Genomic DNA, 19,182 nt, shown 5'->3' with positions numbered 1-19,182 from the left:
CTACTTTTGTCAATGAAAAAAGCAGGTTTAAACCGAATGGTTCTTGTGATGTTGTCTTTACAAGGTTAGAGTTTTAAAGGGATATTTCAGGCAAAAATTCTTATACTTCAAACCTGCATTAATTTGGGAACACAGAATAAGAAATGTGTGAGACTATGCTGCTCTTTATTTTTCATGCAATTTCAGTGAATTAAATCAAAGGAAAACTGTTATCATAGATGATAAACAAAAATTATAAACAAATATTAATAAAAATATTAAATCATCATCTGTTTGTCTGTCTTAGTTATTAGAGCAAAGCTTTCAGGCTTTAAAAATAACAGAAGTGTCAACAATTTAATAACTAAGATTTGAAAGAAAACACTTTTAAAAATATTAAGAAATGTAATAAAATAATATATTAAATGTATACTACTACTAATGCTAATAATGATGCTATTAGTATTGTTATTATTATTACTATTAGACATCATCATAATTATCAGATTTCAGCTTAAAAAAAAAGTATCAATTTAATAACTTAATATTTGTTTATTTACTTTTAAACATTTATTAAAACAGTAAATAAATACAGATAATAATAAGAATAAGAATAATAATAATCATCATCATCTTTCTGTGTAATAAAATTGTAAGACCAGAGGTTTCATGCTTGAAAAAAAGGACAGAAAGTGTCTGAAAATGTCACTCGTTTTTTTTTTTTTTTTTTTTTTAAGGGCAGGAGCTTTTAAGCTATATATTTTTTTTCTCCCTTTTTTCACTTTTTTTGCTATTAGAAAATGTTCATGGTGTAATATTGAAATGTGCACTGTGTCAGTAGGTGCCAACTTTCTAACTGTAAAATACTCACTGTTCTTTCTCCATTCTCAGTGACATGTATATGCAAATGTCTGTACTTTTAATTCCAGTCGAGGAGCTATTGATGGAGAAATAAATGGCTGCAATGTGAAACTGAAACTTATTGATTTTATTTACCCTAAGGCAAGCATGTTGAGAAGTGTAAGGGTGAGTGATAGCGAAATGAACCAAGTCAGGCATTATACATCACTGGCCGCCGGTCCGACTGTCCCAGACGGGTATCGCTGAAAGAGAGAATATCTGATCACTGCAAAGACTGACAGACACATCAGACAGCTGGAGCAGAGGAATCAATAAATGAAAAGAACCGCTTCTTTTTTAGAACATAACAAAAACATTTAAAAAAAAAGTATGTTGCATGCTTTTTTTATTCTACAGTATGTCCTTAAATTGTGCTGCATTAACTGCAATCATTGTAGCAAGTTAGGAATATTAACCATTATGTTGCAAAGCATGAACATTTCTTTATTTTTTTAGAACATAAGTAATGTATGTTGCATGCATATTATCCTACAGCATTTGCATACCATTAACTGCAATCATTTGTAGCATGTTTATTTTGTAAATCATTCTGTAAAGCATGAACTGCCACAGATGGCAATGAGGAATGTAGCATACATTATGTTTAGTAATGTCCATTTTATATTGTGCTCAGTTATAATTGTGAGCTGCAACTTCTGCCAGTTTTTCACTTATAGCGACCTCCATGTCAACTGGGCATGTTGTAGTCATTGGTATCATAAAGACATAATACTTCATTAAGTGTAATGGTAACTCCATAAATTTAGCTCTGAATGCGCCTCTACAAACATATCATTAAAATTTGATGAATTGTTGGTTCATAAAAGCTTTGTGTTTGATAAATGGGACGTTCCAGTATGTGAGTTATATTTCATAGCAGTCATCTTACTTTCAGTGAATTAAAAAAAGAAAGCTTGGCTACGTCTTGCATGGCGGGAATGTCATGTCTGATAAATAGTGCGCAGCTTTCGGAATTAGTCCTTGGATATTGAAGTAATTGCATATTGTATGTGTCTTACTAAATAAGTATTTTGTAGTATCAGAACACATCTTGACTTTCAGATATCTTTTGAGATATTAAGAAAAATGGGAAATTATCCACTAATGAGCCTCGGTTACATTCATAAACTTGTGGTTTAGAAAACCAGTGACACAATGTTCCCACAACTCAAAAAGTAACTGTACTCTCTTTTATTTACCATAGCACTTGAAATATGAACTTGACATCTGAATATATATATATATATATATATATATATATATATATATATATATATATATATATATATATATACACACATAAACAATTATGTACTTGACAAAAGACTTTTCTATCTTTCCTGTTTGACAGTAACCAATGGTGTCATGGCCACCAAACCGGCCCGAGCGAGGTGTACTGCCGTACTAGCTTGGCCTTCGCTCCTCCTCATTATCTGTGTCCTGTGGATCCTGTGCACAGACTCAGTGGGTGCTCAAGGACAAGGTAAGAATGAATGATTTTTATGTATTTATTTTTTAATACACAGTTGCTTGTTCCTCAACTTTTCAAGTCCAAATGTCAATTTGAATGTTGCTGGAGTGTGCTTTTGCTTTTGTTAACATTTGGCCAAAATATTTGAAAGATGACTGATGTTTTGTAGAGTGATGATGCTCGAGTCTATAAGGATGATTTTTACTCTGACTATCCGTTAAAGGTCATGCGAAGGGCATTAGTTGTGTTCTTTCATTTGGGATAGGTCAAAAAAAGCAAAACCTTGATTTTTGGCCTGTGCATGTCTAATTCATGTATTCCCACCAGATTTTTTTTATAGCTATTAAGATTTTGTTGTACAGTATGTCATTTTTTTTCAGGTGATACCATTACTGTATATAACAGTGTTGGGAAAAGTTACCTTTTTAAAAGTAATGTATTACAATATTGAGTTACTTCATATAAAAAGTAACATTGTGTTACTCCGTGATTTTTTTTTTTTTTTTAGTAAGGCATTCATTTACTTTGTTTCACCTGGGCTGGGCTTGCTTTTTTTTTTTTTTTTTTTTTAAGAACAAAACCCTCCAAAGTTATATTTTTGGCAGCTGTTAAGGCCCTTTCACATTTTCACATGAACATTTAAGTTAATAAGATTCAGGCTGAAGGAAGTACATCTGTAACTCACTGTCAATTTCTCTCAACACAGGACAAGAGAGCTGTCAGTGAATAAACTGGAAAACAAAAATGAATCCTTGACTACTTTACTACTTGTAAAAGTAATCTGATTATTTAACCTGCATTACTTGTAATGTGTTAACCCCAACACTGGTATGTTTACCCTTTGGTTTACCTAGATTTTTGAATCTATACCTAAACTGAATCTGATCCACAGCAACAGACAAACACACCCATCTGAACTAGAAGTACACTTTAGCATGCTTCAGTATGTAACATGTTATTTATGTTATGCATGTTACTTAAAGTACAAACAGTATTTATTATGAATAAAAGATGTTTAATTACACTTAACTGAATGTTATTTAAAATAAAATATCATGTATTATAGTAAATTCATATTAAATGCTATTAGCTGAACGTAAGAGTGCTTCCTAAGTAGGACTTATTTGCATCTTTATATGCAATATCATAATTACTACTATTAAGTTTGAAAAATGTTTAATGTGAACTTCTGAATGCATTGAAAATCATTTATAGTAAAATAAAATATAATGTCATTAATGTCATTTAATGTCATTTCTATTGAAACTTGTGTCATGAATTTAAATGTTTTTTCTTTTACTTTATATTTTAAAATGTATTTAAATGTAATTTTAAATCGATACAGTTGATTATAATCAAGTCAAGGCAAAAGATGATTAAAGCAATTATTTACAATGTACTTTAAAGCTTTTAATTTGACATCATTACACAGTGAACTTTTTAAAAGTGTAATTAAGTTTAAGACAGTAATGAAAGTTTCTCTTTTTAAATTCACTTATAAGTGGCCTTGATACTTTTAAGATTTGAAGTACACTACAAGTTCAGTACTTATAAATGCACTTCTTTTTCACAAGTGCAGTTTGCTTAAAAAAATAATATACGAACAGTGGTGCATTTTCATCTCTTTATTAAACATATGCACCATGTGAACATTAACAGTGCATGATGGAAAACAATGTGAAAGCTGACTTCTTCAAAAGCTTACCTGGAGTCCAATCAGCAAAACTAAAATAAGATTCAACTGCATGAGCAATGTATGCAGAAATATGCCATGTTTATCTCGCAACTTTATACCAGTATTTACATGCATTTGAAGCAAGTTATTCTAAATTCTTCTGCAGTGCATTCCTTTTCCTTGTGAGCCTGTATTAGTGGGCCATTTGTAGCTGTTCATTAGCAATGGGACTTCTGCTATCCCGTAAGATTTTTGTGAAACTTCTCAATTGATTCCTGAAATTTCTACTGCATCATTACTTTAAATCTGCTTTATGCCAAAACTCATTTCTCATGCTCTCAAGTCGTTGCCTTGTGGTTGCACACTGGGTTTGGGTCCAGTTCTAAATTGGCGTCTCCCAGGGAGACAAGGCCGTGTTGCCCTCTACTGTCAGTTCCTCTGCAGACTTCCACCTCTCCAGCAGCCAGGCTTATTTATAGCGGAGCCAGGAATGGCGACACATACACACACAGAGCCATTCACTCATGCAGCTCATGCTGGAAACAATTTGAAAAGTTCATCTTTTCCCTTCATTGCCAAGTGCCACGGATGCATGAACTGCCTCCATCTACAAGGTTAATGCCGGTTCTGCTTTTTTTGTAGTGGGGCGGAGAATTGGAACGGCAGGAGGGTTTAACATTCAGCCCTCATACGATGGGGACTGATTAATGGAACTCAACTATGGCATATGCCAAAGTAAAATATGCAGAAGGGCAATTGAAACAGGCTTGAACAAGTCAAACATAACACATGACAAATTCCCTGGATGTAGTGAAGCTTCACTAGGCAGAATTATTTGACAAAGCTGACATCAGGTTGCACTGGTAGTTTGTGATTCATGGCTGTGGGTTTATTTTTAGTGTGAGGCGACTCAAAGAAGAAGAACTTGTCTGCCGTGTAATCAGTTTTATTTTCTGCTTCTCCTATGAGCTCGAATATCATGCCTGTGCAACTGCGATGGCAGTGAATGGAGATTTTCAGTTCAGTGGCTTGGAAATGCATAATTATTAAAAATGCAAATTTTTTCCTAGAATTTTGTTTTTCAACTTTTGTCCCAGGCGTTGAATTTTCCCTCAGTTTTAACGTTTGTCTTTGTCACTTTGAACCGTTTTAACATTATTTAGTAATCCACAATATAATAAATCAGTCTGTATGCTGCTTTGAAAAAGTTTGAATTGTGAAAACTGGTATAAAAAATAAGCCAGGTTACTTATTTTTATACCCATAAAAAATGAAAATAACCAATAGCCTAAATAAATAGTAATATCTTAAAGAGTGAAATAAACATGCAATATCAGTATTTATTGAGTAAAAATAATTTACACTACCATTCAAAATGTAGAATTTTTTTAAAGTGTTTTTGAAAGTCTCATGCTCATTTACTTAAAATAATTAATTATTAAAAAATATTTTTAATTTGTTTTTTATTTGACTATATTAAAAATGTATATTCCACTCTATCCTTCAGAAATCATTCCAAACTGCTGATTTGATGCTCAAGAAACATTCTTTTTATTATCAATGTTGAAAACAGTTGTTCTGTTCAATATTTTTGTGGAAATTGTGATCTTTTTTTTATTATTTAATTGAATTAATTTATTTTACATCAACTGGGTAAATATTGACTGTGTAGTACACAAAAGGTGTAACAAGAAGAAGACCACCACATCCGTGCGGTCGAGGCAGAAGCCCACCAGGGCGGCACAGAAGACCACCACATCCGTGCGGTCGAGACAGAAGCCCACCAAGGCGGCGCAGAAGACCACCACATCCATGCGGTTGAGACAGAAGCCCACCAGGGCGGCGCAGAAGACCACCACAGTGATCGATGACACAGGAGAGCAAGTCTGGTTAGGCAAGTCTGAAACAGAGAACATGAACAAGTTAAGGGTGGCCTCCGTGGCCACGACAGGATCAGTCGAGCGCTCAGAGAGTTCGGCTGAGACGTGACAAGGCTCTGGAAGTTCTGCATAGGCAAGGAGAGGCTCTGGTAGTTCAGCCGAGGCGTGGAGAGGCTCTGGTAGTTCAGTCGAGACGTGGAGAGGCTCTGGTAGTTCAGCCGAGACGTGGAGAGGCTCTGGTAGTTCAGCCAAGGCGTGGAGAGGCTCTGGTAGTTCAGCAGAGACTTGGGGAGGGGTTGGTAGCTCCGCAGAGACGTGGAGAGACTCTGGTAATTCCGTGGTGTTTATACTGGATTCAAGAAGATCAATTCTGACTTGACTCTGCTCATGAAGATCATTGGTGACTTGCCTTTGTCCATGAATATCACCGGTGACCAGCCCTGACTCCGGAAGGTCCACCTGACTCCGGAGGATCCATGGTGACAAGCCCTGACTCCGGAGGGTCTACGGTGACCAGCCCTGACTCCGGAGGGTGAACGGTGACCAGCCCTGACTTCGGAGGGTCAACGGGAACCTGACTTGACTCCTGAGGGTCAACGGGAACCTGACTCGACTCCGGAGGGTCAACGGGAACCTGACTCAACTCTGGAAGGTTAACTGTGGCTGTCATCCTGTACAGAGGTGCTGGACAAGCAGCCATCTTGTGCCATGACTCTGGACCTGCGGCCATCTTGGGCAGTGGCGCTGGGCCGGTGGCCATCTTGGACAGTGGCGCTGGGCTTGCGGCCTTCTTGTGCTGTGGCGCTGGGCTGGCGGCCATCTTGTGCTGTGGCGCTGGGCTGATGGCCATCTTGCATCGTGGCGCTGGGCTGGCAACCACCTTGTGCTGTGGCGCTGGGCTGGCGGCCATCTTGTGCAGTGGCGCTGGGCTGGTGGTCCTCCTGTCTGTAGACCCCGGTCTAGAATCAGCCATCCCACCAGGAGAGACAGGTGTGGCTGGGGTATTCCACGGAGACCGATGTTGTAAATAAAAAACAATCTCCCAGAAATTATAGGCATCCAACTGCTCCATTTCAAGTCTAGGAACCGGGTCATCCAGCCCGGTGTTGAACATATCCTTTAGGGCTGCATCATTTTATCCCAAACCATCCGCTAGGGTCCAGAACATTTGTGCTATAGCACCCACCTCAATCCCCTTTTGGCGGAGAGTGGTCAATTTGACATATCTTGCCCTTCGTTCCATCATACTGGCTGGGGAACGGGTATGAAGTCCCACACCGCTAGATCTCGACATGATGGAGTCCTTCTGTGACAATCGGAGACTCAGTGAAACGCAGGAGACGAGAGATCCAATCGCAGTATGGGTTTTAATGGGTAATCCAAAGAGAAATCAACAAGCAGGGGTCAAAACCATAAATCCATCCAACAAATAACAAACAGGAAAGGAACAGGAACGGGACGAGGAACTCGGAAGGCGAGGAAACTGGGTGACGGAAAGAAAGGACTCCATAAAGACAAACAGAAAAGACCGGTTAATATAGGCAGGGTAATGACTATCAAGTGAAGACACCTGAGTGCAATTAACAGGAGTGAAATTACTGTGATCAAGGTACAAGGCTTAGTGGGAATTGTAGTGCCTACGGTGAGGTGCCTATTGGGAAGTGAGACCACTAGTGGAGACTCAGGGAAACAGAGACCAGACACTCGACAGTACACTGCTAAATGATGTTGCTGGATAGAGAGAGAGAAGTCTGTTTTGAAAGAGTTTCCAAAAGTGGGAACAGCAGCTTTTGGTTACAAGGAACAATTTATATATCCTGTGTTTTGCTGTAGTACCACTAAAGATTACCTTTCCTTATAAAACTCAGTTATATCAAAAATAGGTGGAGGGAGAGTAAATCACATACTTTGCTTTTTGGAAATGACTTCCTAAACCTAATTATTGCTCCATTATTCTAGAAAACCATATTTCCAGTTTTGTTTATAACTTCTGAAGACATGCCCAATCAGTTTGGGTCAAATCTCCTATTTGTAGTTTCTCCATGTTGGGATGTTCAGCTTTGACTGGATTCCTTCATTCACAGTACCCGCAGACTAACTGCATTACAGCACATCCATCTTCGTTACCTGGGCTCTCTGGCTCCACTGAGGCTCTGTGTCAGGTTGCAGCTATTTACTAGAGGAGAGAATGTAACGCCCCTCGTGTTTGATCTTAGGTCAGTAGAGAGATGCTTTCCGCATGTGATCGCTAGTGTGGATAACGTGCCTGGGGTTTTGATTTTTGATCCGCTGTCTGGAGGCACAGGAGGCTGAACCATACTTTGATGTAATGGGGAGTGGGTACATTTCTATAATGTAGATGATGATGGGATGTGTAGCAAGGTTTTTTTTTTTTTTTAAGCACAATTAAAGGGATAGTTCACGCCAAAATGAAAATTTTGTCACAATTTGCTTACTATCTACTTCTTCTAAACCTGTATGTGTTTATTCCTCTGTTTCTTCAGTTGAACACACAAAAAAATATATTTATAAGATTGATGGTAACCGAACAGCTGACGGTAGCCGATTTCTACACTAGGGAAAAAAATTCAAGTTCAAATTCAAGTCAATTGCTACCATCAGCATTCCTCCAAATATCTTCTTTGCAGGTTTGGAACAAGTGGAGGGTAGGTAAACCATGAAAGAATTTTCATTTTTGGGTGAACCATCACTTTAAAGCATTTAAAAGGAAACTGTATTCTAGTTGAATATACAGTATATACTGTATATGTTTTATCTTTCATTTTATAGAAATGTAAAAATGCATCTCTGTGAGCTCAGTGGTACATACGTTTTATGAAGATATGCACTAACCACATCTTTGTAAATGTTATGGGACTGGCTTTTGTTGTCATTCGCTTCCAGTTATTTTAAGCTGTACAAAACTTGTTTTGCTGTTTGAAATTGCAGACTGGTGTGTCTTACCATATTATTTTAATATATTATCTTCATTATAAACACAGTGGTTTGTAGTGCAAACAGTTTTACCGTTTACTGCACTTTGATATTCTTCTCGTTATTTCCCTACAGTGGCTAATGTACCAGAAGTCTCGCATATTCACAGAAAAAGCCTACTTCTGCATTGAAAAATAAGGTGGATACAAGGATTTCCGTATAATTTGATGTTAAAACTAAATAATGGCTGTTTAAATGTTCTTTTGTGAAAAAATGTTCAAACGCAGTTGTCACTGTCAAGTCGAACACATTTAGACAGTTGTAGCTGTGCTGTTTGAATGGCGTCATTGATTATTTAGCATTTCATGACAGTGCCTGAGTACCTACACATGCAGGTGCACCGGTGCACTGTCTGCAGTGCTGCATAGTGTGTAATTTATCATTCCGCACAACCATCAGTATACTCTCGTACACCGCTACCAGCTGTCCTACCAGATGTATTCTCTCCCCAGCTCCCTGCGTGGATCACGCACCCCCACACACAAACTCTACACACCCTAAAGTATATGCCTACACCCAAACACATGACACAATTTCCCTAATTTTTTCTCTCCATCTTTTCCTATCACTTTTTATTTTTGTTCCACTTTGTGCTCAAGTATACAGTAGCCAGCTGGTTCTGGCTTTTATGACACCTTGATAAACCAGTTGTTGTTTATGTATGTATACAAGACCATCTGTATCCCTGTCAGCCTTCTTTTACTGCCTGGATGAGCTAGTGGTCCGGAGAGAGGGACCTCCAACAAAATCAGGGCACTGCTGTCCGCCAGCTTTGTTAACAGTAACTAATGCTATGTCTGAAACCTGCAGTTTCCCAGGACAGGGACACCTTGACGAGGCAGCAGTGTTATTTTACTGCTAATAGAGTTATTTTGCTATCTTCTTTTTATTTTTAGTTCAGTTTACTTTTATTTATTTATTCCATAGTCCTCATTTGTAAATCGTTAATAAATAAAAGTGTCTGCTAAATGACAGACTAAATATATATATATGCATTTCCGGTTATACATTTTTAGTCCTTCAAAATATTTCTGTTTGTGGTCAAGGAAGCATTTCTATATTTCATTTATTTATTTCATTTTATTTTATCTTTATTGCAATTAACTTAATCTTCATCCACATACAGTCAAATGGTTGAACTTTGGTGGGACACAAAGAAATTTAGCAGGATGTTCAAGCTGTTTTCTTTTCTTACAGTGAAATTGAATGATGACCACAGCTGACAAACAAGTTTTTAGGGGAATATTAAAATAAATTACAATGTGTTTCTAGGCTATCAATTGGCTTCAGAAGACTTGGTGCATATAAAACATAAGCTGTGTGAAGTACCTTTACAATGCTTTTATGATGTTGTTTTGCCTGACAGCCCATGATCACCATCCACTTTCATTATAAGAAAGAAAGAAGTAAGGCAGCATGAACAATTATTCAACTTCATGTGGGTTTGGAAGAATATAAGGTTAAGTCAATTATTTTTATTTTTATTTAGTTTTTGTTGTTTTTTTGTTGAGGTTCAATAATAATAATATTCCATCATAATACTCTACTTTTGTTAAGCATTGCATCTGGCTCTCAATTACTCTTTTGCTGAATATGGTTATTACTTACTAATTTGCTGAATGCGGTTTAAAGATTTCCAAATGGTCTATGCTATTTCTTCACTGTAAGTAGATGTGTTCAAGGAGTAAGTGAACTGTAATACGCCTGAATGCAGAGGAGCTGTAGAGGAGACAGCACCTCTGTGCTCATGACACTGTTCCATCTGTTTATCAGCCCCTGTGGTTTTACTCCAGACCCTCACGTCTGCGATACAACTGCCTGTCAAGGTGAGCTGTCTGCTAATTTGAGCCTGACACAATAACCTTTAGCACAAGACAACTAGTTCAAAGCTGTCTCAAACTCAGAATTGTGACTTAAAGGGATAGTTCACCCAAAAATGAAATTTAGCATTACAAATGATCCTTTGGAGTGAATGGGTGCCGTCAGAATGAAAGTCTAAACAGCTGGTGAAAACATCACAGTAGTCCAAAAATAATCCACACAACTCCAGTCCCTCAATTAATGTCTTGTATTATTGAAGCTTAACTGTAATGATACTGTATTGTTATTTCTGTGTTAATAAGCATCATTATGGATGATTTTGACCTGAAGAAATGGTTTCAATTTACATTTCCTTAAAGTAGGATTTTTCATAAAAAAAACATGCAGCTTTTTTGCTTCACTAGATGTTCACTGATGGGTTGGAGTCATGTGAATTATTGTGATGTTTTTATCAGCTGTTCAGACTCTCATTTTGACGGCACCCATTCACTGCAGAAGGTCCATTGATGAGATAGTTATGCATCCAAATCTGTTCTAATGAAGAAACAAACTCATCTACATCTTGGAGGGCCTGAGACTGAGTACATTTTCAACAAGCAATTCCTATAATATTCTATGACGACTCTTTTAAATGGGTTAAATGCCTTTATATTTTGGGGAAAGTAGTATTTTGACAGGTATATTCTTTATTCCCAATCCTAGCTTAGAGTTTTAATGCAGTTAAAAATAGTTCTTAAGAATCGACCTGTCACATTGCTTTAGAAGGAACAAAAAATGACTTGCATGAGGGTTGCCGAAGCAGACTTTTTTATTTTTATTTTTTATTTTTTTTGTGGTTTGGATGTCCTAATTTCCAGCACTTTTTTGACAGATCTGGGATCAGCGTGACATAAAGTGTTGCTGCTAGAGGCTGTAGAAAGTGGAATAAGGATGTGTATGAAACTATCAATCAGAATGACATGTTTAAGGCTGCATTGATGTTTTAAAAATATGGAATATTTTATTGTCATATCTTGAGCTCCCAAAATAAAAATGTACAAGAGCTTTTTAAAATGGTTGCTGCATAAACATTTAAAGGGATAGTTCATGAACAATTAATATAATGACATCATTATTCACCCTTGTGCTGTCCTGCATGACCTTCATTTTTTCTGCACAATACAAAAGAAGATTTTCTGAGAAATATCAGGAGGTATCAGGTATCATAAAAGTCAGTGGGGTGCAATGGCTAACACTACAGGTTAGATTGAATTTGATTAGATTTCCAAAATAGGTTTTTGGTTGCATTTTCGCACCATTATAATAATAAGTGCCATTCCTAAACTGCACTTGGCTGTGATAAAAATACAAACCCTTGCAAAATGTCTCTAAGAACATTAATTGGAGTACTTCTTATGTATTACATTTCTCCACCATACAGCATATTGTTCTATATTGGCATGAGGTATGTGTCAAAAATTGCTGTTACTGCCACAAAGCAAAACCTCCAAGCAGACTTTTATTCATCTTTGGATGATTTTGAGAATTCATCACTGAAATGGCTCGCAGTCAGCTATTAGACGGTGGCCCGTGCCATCTTTTCAAAGATAAATGGAAGGCTGATGGATTTCAGAGCGAGGAACTGCTGAGCAATAGCAAATCAAAACAATCCAGAGTGAAAAACTCCGGACCCACGTTTGTCGTTCTGTGCGGGTCAATTTGTAAAGTGTAGTGCTCTAGAGATATTAATGCCAGACGCAGACATGCCTCCATGTGTCTGTTATACTGATGGCTTTGCAATGTCAATACGTCTCAACTTAAAAATCTTTCTCTCACAATAGAAGGATAAAGGCTTGAAGAATGTCTGTTTATCATCACAAATGGCTATTTGTTTTTCTCTGAGCTTAGATCCCTCTCATTCCCCATGGGCTGTGAGTCATATCAACCCAACGCATGAGAAATCTCTTGGAGATTTTCAGATAACTGGCCATCTGTAGTAGGAATATGAGCCATTTTATTCAGCTCAAATCCCACACAATATCCAACATTATACAAGCAGACAGTCGTTGAAGCTCAAAGAGACAATGCATGACTTTAAGAACCAAAGCTATACAGACTTTGTTTAATTTAACAGCACATGAGTTTGGAAGAACATTGGTAAATAATGAATTATTAATGGTGAGGAAATTATGCATGAATTTTTAAATATAATTTATGCTTTCAGTTCTATCAAAAATAACAACCATTCATGTTTGCAAAGTGTGTTTATACACTCTGTAGAATTTTCTTGTAACGCACAGCTCTCCACAGTAGTCAGCTCTCACTGCCCAGCTGTGACGAGCCGCTGCCTGCTACCATACTAATAGTGTTTGTGTTTTGGTAATTACGGAGAATAAATGGTTGAAAAGGCCTGGAGAACAAGTACATCTTGGCAAAGGGCAGACAATGTTTTTAAGCTCCTGCGTCAGAGAGTAAGGGTTGTCATCCAGACGGATTCTATTAGCTGCTGTGTTTTTCAAACTCTCGGTAGGCAGGTGTCAAGACACGACTGGAAGAGACAATGAAAAGAAAACAATGACAAAGAAAAATTGTTCCTCTGGCATTAGAGTGTCATTCAATATTCACCTCGTAGTGTCTTTTCCTTTCAGTTATTCCGTGCTCTTTCACCTGTTAAAACATGCATTTAAGTTTAAAAGTGTAAATCTTAAAAATATCTAATGTGTAATTGTCAGTAGTCCACTGTATTTTGTAAGTGTATTTTTTAGACACTTTTGCAAACATAGTTGTTTCCTATTGTGTTTAATTTAGTGAATAGTTGAGTAATTTTCAGCAAATAAATGGCTACATGAAGTTTTGGAAGTGAAGTCTAAGTAACTGAGGCCCTCTAGTGGCAGTCCATGGAGGAAAAACCCCCACACAAATCTGGCATAATATTTTCATGCCAACATTCCAATCAGTAGAGCTTCAGTGAAAATAATTGCTTATCTTGTGGCATTATTGGACGGTAAGGTGTCCACTGTATGCACATTTGAGAATATCAGAGTATGCATTAGGCCTATGTGATTCAGTTATTGTTTGTCTGCTATGAATTCTTTAACCTCAGTATCTGGACCTACTTATTTAACACAGGCTTACTGACTTCCTGACGTGTAGGCTTATTTATATAACGTTACAATAACTGTAGAAACTATTATTTTGACAGAAAATTATTTAAAAAATTTACATATTATTTTAATATGGATGAGTATTTGTTGACATGAAGCTCCGCCCATAAAATTAAGTTACCTCAGAAAACGTCGACGACGGTTAACTTCAAGTGGTAAATGATGCGCTGTTGGTTAGAGCAGGGGTTTTCAAACTGTGGGTCGCGACCCACTCGTGGGTCACGGAATGGAACAAGGTGGGTCGCACAAAGTCACTTGGCTGCAGCTAATTTTGCGTTTCAATGACACACAGACACTAACACAGTTCAGTCTAGGGCTGCACGAATGTGACGAGTGGGGCGGGGCCTAGTGCCATGGGAACAGAGCTAGGCCGGTGGAGTGATTGGGAAATGAGCAACACTCACCGGTCTCAAGAACCACGGAGGAGATCGGAAAGATACAAAAGAGGAGCGATGACAGTGAAGGACGAGAGAGGACCAGGCCTGGGTTTTATTTTGTGTTTGTTTTTTATTTGTGCACGGCAGTCATCCGAGAGGGGCTGTCGCGCTGTTTTGTGTTTATTTGGTTATTAAAACTTTGTTTGATTGTCCGCCGGTTCCCACCTCTTTCCACGAAGGAGTCATCGAGGCGGTGGGCTGGAGTGAGTTCGCCCCCCCCCCCCCCGGCAACTCACTCCAGCCCACCACATCGAGCACCCTCGGCGGCAGACTCCTTCGCCCTGCTCGATGGCACTGCGGATTCACCCCAGCGGCGAAGGATCTTCGGCAGCGCGCCCCTCCTTCCTCCCTGGCTTCGGCACCAGTGTAAAACATTAAAATCTTCACAATCACAGGAAGAAGGAGGCGGGAACTGGGAACCCACTCATCACAACGATATAGCCCACCAACATTAATAATGAACTGCAATATCCTTAGTGTGATTTTCAAATTGCAATTAAGTCCGTGTGCGTTGCGTGTTTTGAAGGTCTCAGAGCAATGTCATTAAAAGGTTCAATCGGTCTTTTTTTACCTATTTCACAATTATTTTAATCTCCAAACTGTTTTAGATAGTTCTGCTTTGCTTCTTATGCTTTTCTAAAAAAGTGTTGGATTGTGCTCCGTTCTCGCCGACACACACGGAAGGATCATGAATGCAACAAAACACAGCAGCGCAGATCACACTTCACTGGAGTGAGCCTGCTTCACGTTTTTATGGACACTACATATTTTAACGCCAGTAAACAAAAATTAAAACTTGTAAATTTGTAGTGAAATTTTCAGTTGTACTCTAAAATAAAATGGTTATTTTTCTTAAATACTTAATTTCTGTCATAAAAATTTTAAGTAAGATTAGGTTTAAAGTAATTTCACTCGTTGTTTTTTTTTTTTTTTTAATATTTTGGTGGGTCGTGAAATATATTACACTTGTCTAGGTGGGTCGTGGAATGGAAAAGTTTGGGAACCACTGGGTTAGAGGAAGATACAATTGTTTAAAACGTTGTTGGTTTAGTGAATTATGATTAGGCTATGATAACTGTTATAGCCAACATTTTATGATGTAAATTCAACATTTGAAATTTGGATTTTCGTTAGGCACTTTGTGACAGTTAAACACAGTTATTTCGAGCAGGTAGGTAAGCACTTACACATTTACAATGTTTACCATGCATGATTTCCACAAAAAAATAGCACTTACAACACTTAGGGGCCGTTTACACCTGGCCACTTCATGCGTTTTCTCAGATCGGATAGCTATCCGATCGTGAAAAGACCAGGTGTAAATGCCCTCCGAAACGCATTTGAGACGGATTTGAATCCGATCGCTCAAACCACTTCAGGAGGTGGTCTGGGCCGCATTCCAGACAAAACTAGACAAGTGTAAATGCATCTGGTTGTTAAAACCACATATGTAAATTGTACTCCTCCCCGAAATGCTAAAAAAATAAACGTGTGAGGGCGTGTTATAGGCTATATGTAATGTTATAGCCAGATATGACGACGCTACTGGAACACGCACCACCAGATGAGAAGCTGAGCATATATTCATTAAACCAACGTGCAAACTATCGCAAATCAAAGTGAAAGTAAGTCGCGAACGCTTAACACACAATCATCATCATTAATAGTAGAGAAACAAAATGATATTACCAGTGCTGTTGCCGCTCTCTCTTATTGCGGTCTTTGATTTTGAAATTTTAGCTGATGATCAATAAAATGCAGCTCATATCTGTTGCTTTCGGTGACGTGCACTCCATTAAATCTGCATATAGCGCGGGAATTGAAGATCGGATTTAAATCCGTTTCGCAAAAACACATTCATGTGACCAGGTGTAAATGGAACCGTTTTGATGAACCAGATAGCTATCCGATCTGAGAAAACGCATGAAGTGGCCAGGTGTAAACAGCCCCTTAAAGTTGCTTCAGTAATACTGTAAATGGGGAATGTGGAAGTTACAATCGATCAAAATGACAAAGCTTTACACTTTTTTGGAAATGATCACATATTAATGTTAATGATTTTAAGGTAGTAAAGAAACCATGCGGTTCAATATGTTTTATCACAAAAATAATATATACTAAGCAGTGTGTTTCTTCTTAATAACACTGAGTGGTGCTGTTGACCCCTTTTTTAACTAGAAACACACCGCACAAACCAAGACAAAGCACTGAGAAAGAAGCATCAGACCAAAAACTCACAAAAAATGCAGTGTAGAGCACTTTTTACTTATGGTTTTCTGCTTTGCTTTTTATGATGAATGCATGCAAAATATTCTTTGTTGTGGTTGGTTCATTGTTTTTTTTTCCCCCTCTTCTGTAATGGGGTGATCAGACATCTATTTCTTTTTTCCACCTCTCACTTCATGTTTTCTACTGAAATTTGGCTCCTTGTGAAATTGCCTCTGTGCTCAAGCTACCATATCCTGTATGATATATGGTCCAGAGTGTAACGGGTCTTGTCTGTCATCGCCAGACTTCATAAAGCAGACATATAGCGCAAAACACCCAGTGCAGCCACAAATGACTTTACGGCCACGTTTTACGAGCTGCTGTTTGGGCCAGAGATGACCTTGTTGTCAGTGAACAAGAGGTGGCACATGACAGCCGACAGCATATCTTGTACGGTGTCATACTTGTCACTTCCTGGGCTCATGAAACATTATTGAAGCTTGCGGTTGCTTTTCATAGCCCTGTGCAGAGCAGCCAAGCAGACTTTTGCATCACACTGCAAGCCCCATTGACTCCTTCCCTCTTGTGTCTCACACCCGGCTCTTGCGGCTTGTCTTTAATAGGAATGCTGATGATCTCCATTTCCATATAAATGAAGAGAATGGAGTGTATGCTCACTTAAAGGGAATATCTGTTGGTTGGAAAATACTTTTTTTGATGACCTTGAAAAAACAAGATGGCTGATAGTTAATGTGCACCTTTCACTTCAACGGAGACAATTCCGCATCGCATTGGAAGAGAATATTATTTTTGTAATTGCGCTCTCGAGGATCTTGTCTTGCACCCCTGTGGCCATGCAATTTTCCCACTTTCTTGTAATTTGATGGCTCATTCGTTGAAGATGCAATTGCTTTTTCAAACCAAAATGGAGCGAGTTTCAAATGGAATTTTACTCCTGATGAAAGAGTGGCTTCCCTCTTGACCCAAAACGTGCTGGTTAAATCTAATAGGGGAGCTTCGATTGGAGCTCACGTCCCTTCCTGAAAATAAACACACAAAAGTATGATGGAGCAGGCCGTTGTTGATGTGACTCGCCCTCCGGGAGATGTTACAATTACAGAAGAAAAGCACCCATATGACCTTTGACCTTTGGAGTGTGCTTCTGAATGCTGCCCCATCCTACCCAGGAGATGCCTGAACTCCACGGGGACCGTGCGCGAAACATCTCCTGCCCCCCGTTCAGGCTTCTGGAGCACCCTACAGGCTAATAACTCTTTTCCCTAAGATTAGAGGAGATGTAGCTGTTATTATGGTGAAATATCTGACCTTTCACTTTGATTCATGATCATAAATGAGTTTTTTGTCAGGTCAGGCAGCAAGACGGATGAAAGTGGTGACAATCAAGTAAAATGAATTTGTTTCACACTCTAATGCACTGTAAAAGATTGCATGGATCAACTCAGCACGCACAAGTAAGAAAGTCCATGTATTGTAAATACATTTATATGTGATGCACTGTACATTTATTGTTGTTTCACAAAGCCTGAATAAACTACTATACCTTGAAAAGCTATTTTACCACTCCACTCACTGATTCTGGTTCTGATTCATTCAGCACCGATTCCATCTCTGCTCTCAGGAAGCCGTGACTTGTTCAGGGTGACATTGGTTTTCCCCATGCATCACTTTCTCATCAAGAGTAGCAGTGGCTGTAGATTAATGAGCCTGGGCACTGATTATGCCTAGCTGTACATCATGTCTGTCTGCCTGCTGCTTGGCCTGTCAATACCCCACCCTCGCGTGTCTGCCTTTAGCCTCGTGCTAAACCAAAACCACTGGACCTCAACCAGTGGTGTGCCTGATGCATTAATGTTTTTGTACTCAAGAGCTCCAGGACTGTTGTTGATGCAGCTGAACTTGAGTAAGGCAGTTATGAAGGTGATTTAAAACTAATCATGTCCTCTGACTTTTAATAGTGCCTTTATGAAGGGAAGAACTTTTACGGGCTCTTCTCAAAGAATGCGTCTTTGCATTTAAAAACGCGAGACACGGTTCTTAGGAATGGTTTTTAAAAAAGACACGCATTTGAGATATGATAACGGAAATAACAGTGCCTCCTCCACTATGTTGCCATCAAATAAAAATTACCATGCCAATTTGCTACTGTAAACAAAAGCTTGCAACACCTGCCCCGCCTCTGGGGTTTTCTGATTGGTCCACTGTTTTGGAATTGACATTGATGTGCGACACTACATGTAAAAGTATGAAAATTATGTAAAAATACATTTAACGTGATGTAACATGTTAAAGCACGGTGCTCTGCAAAAGACACAAGCACAACAGTTATACACGTACATCTATTGCATATTTATGTAGTAAAACAATTGAAAAGTAGCATTGCATTGGAATAGGAAAATGCATTCTGTGTGAATGGCCCCTTAGTGCATCATCTAGTCCTGTGCATCATTTTATCATTAATGGAATATCTTGGGAAAAAAATGTATTTGTATGTATTATACTTTTATACAAATATATAAATTAAATTTGTATATTTACTGAAACAAGTTTAATCTCTTTAGTGCAGAATTAATTTCTCGTATTGCATTTCATGCTCATTTTGCCACTTTTTTCTTGTGTTGAATAAAAGACCCTCTCTGCGTGTCTAGCAGCTAGC

General features: G+C 38.3%; 1 protein-coding gene across 8 annotated transcripts in view; it reads left to right on the top strand.

Moving 5' to 3' along the window:
* LOC132107756 (roundabout homolog 2-like) overlaps window positions 1–19,182 on the top strand; it is a 386,527-nt gene that overhangs the window by 2,172 nt on the left and 365,173 nt on the right. For all 8 annotated transcript variants that reach the window (XM_059513947.1, XM_059513943.1, XM_059513940.1 and 5 more), the window contains exon 2: window positions 2,231–2,362. In XM_059513947.1, the coding sequence (XP_059369930.1) occupies window positions 2,245–2,362 (118 nt within the window). In that variant the 5' untranslated portion in view covers window positions 2,231–2,244. The remainder of the gene's footprint in view (window positions 1–2,230; window positions 2,363–19,182) is intronic.

Source organism: Carassius carassius, chromosome 28 (genome assembly GCF_963082965.1).
Source record: "Carassius carassius chromosome 28, fCarCar2.1, whole genome shotgun sequence".
In the NCBI taxonomy this organism is placed as follows: domain Eukaryota; kingdom Metazoa; phylum Chordata; class Actinopteri; order Cypriniformes; family Cyprinidae; genus Carassius; species Carassius carassius.
Note: the sequence above shows the minus strand (reverse complement) of the source record. Positions and strands in the feature narration are given on the sequence as shown.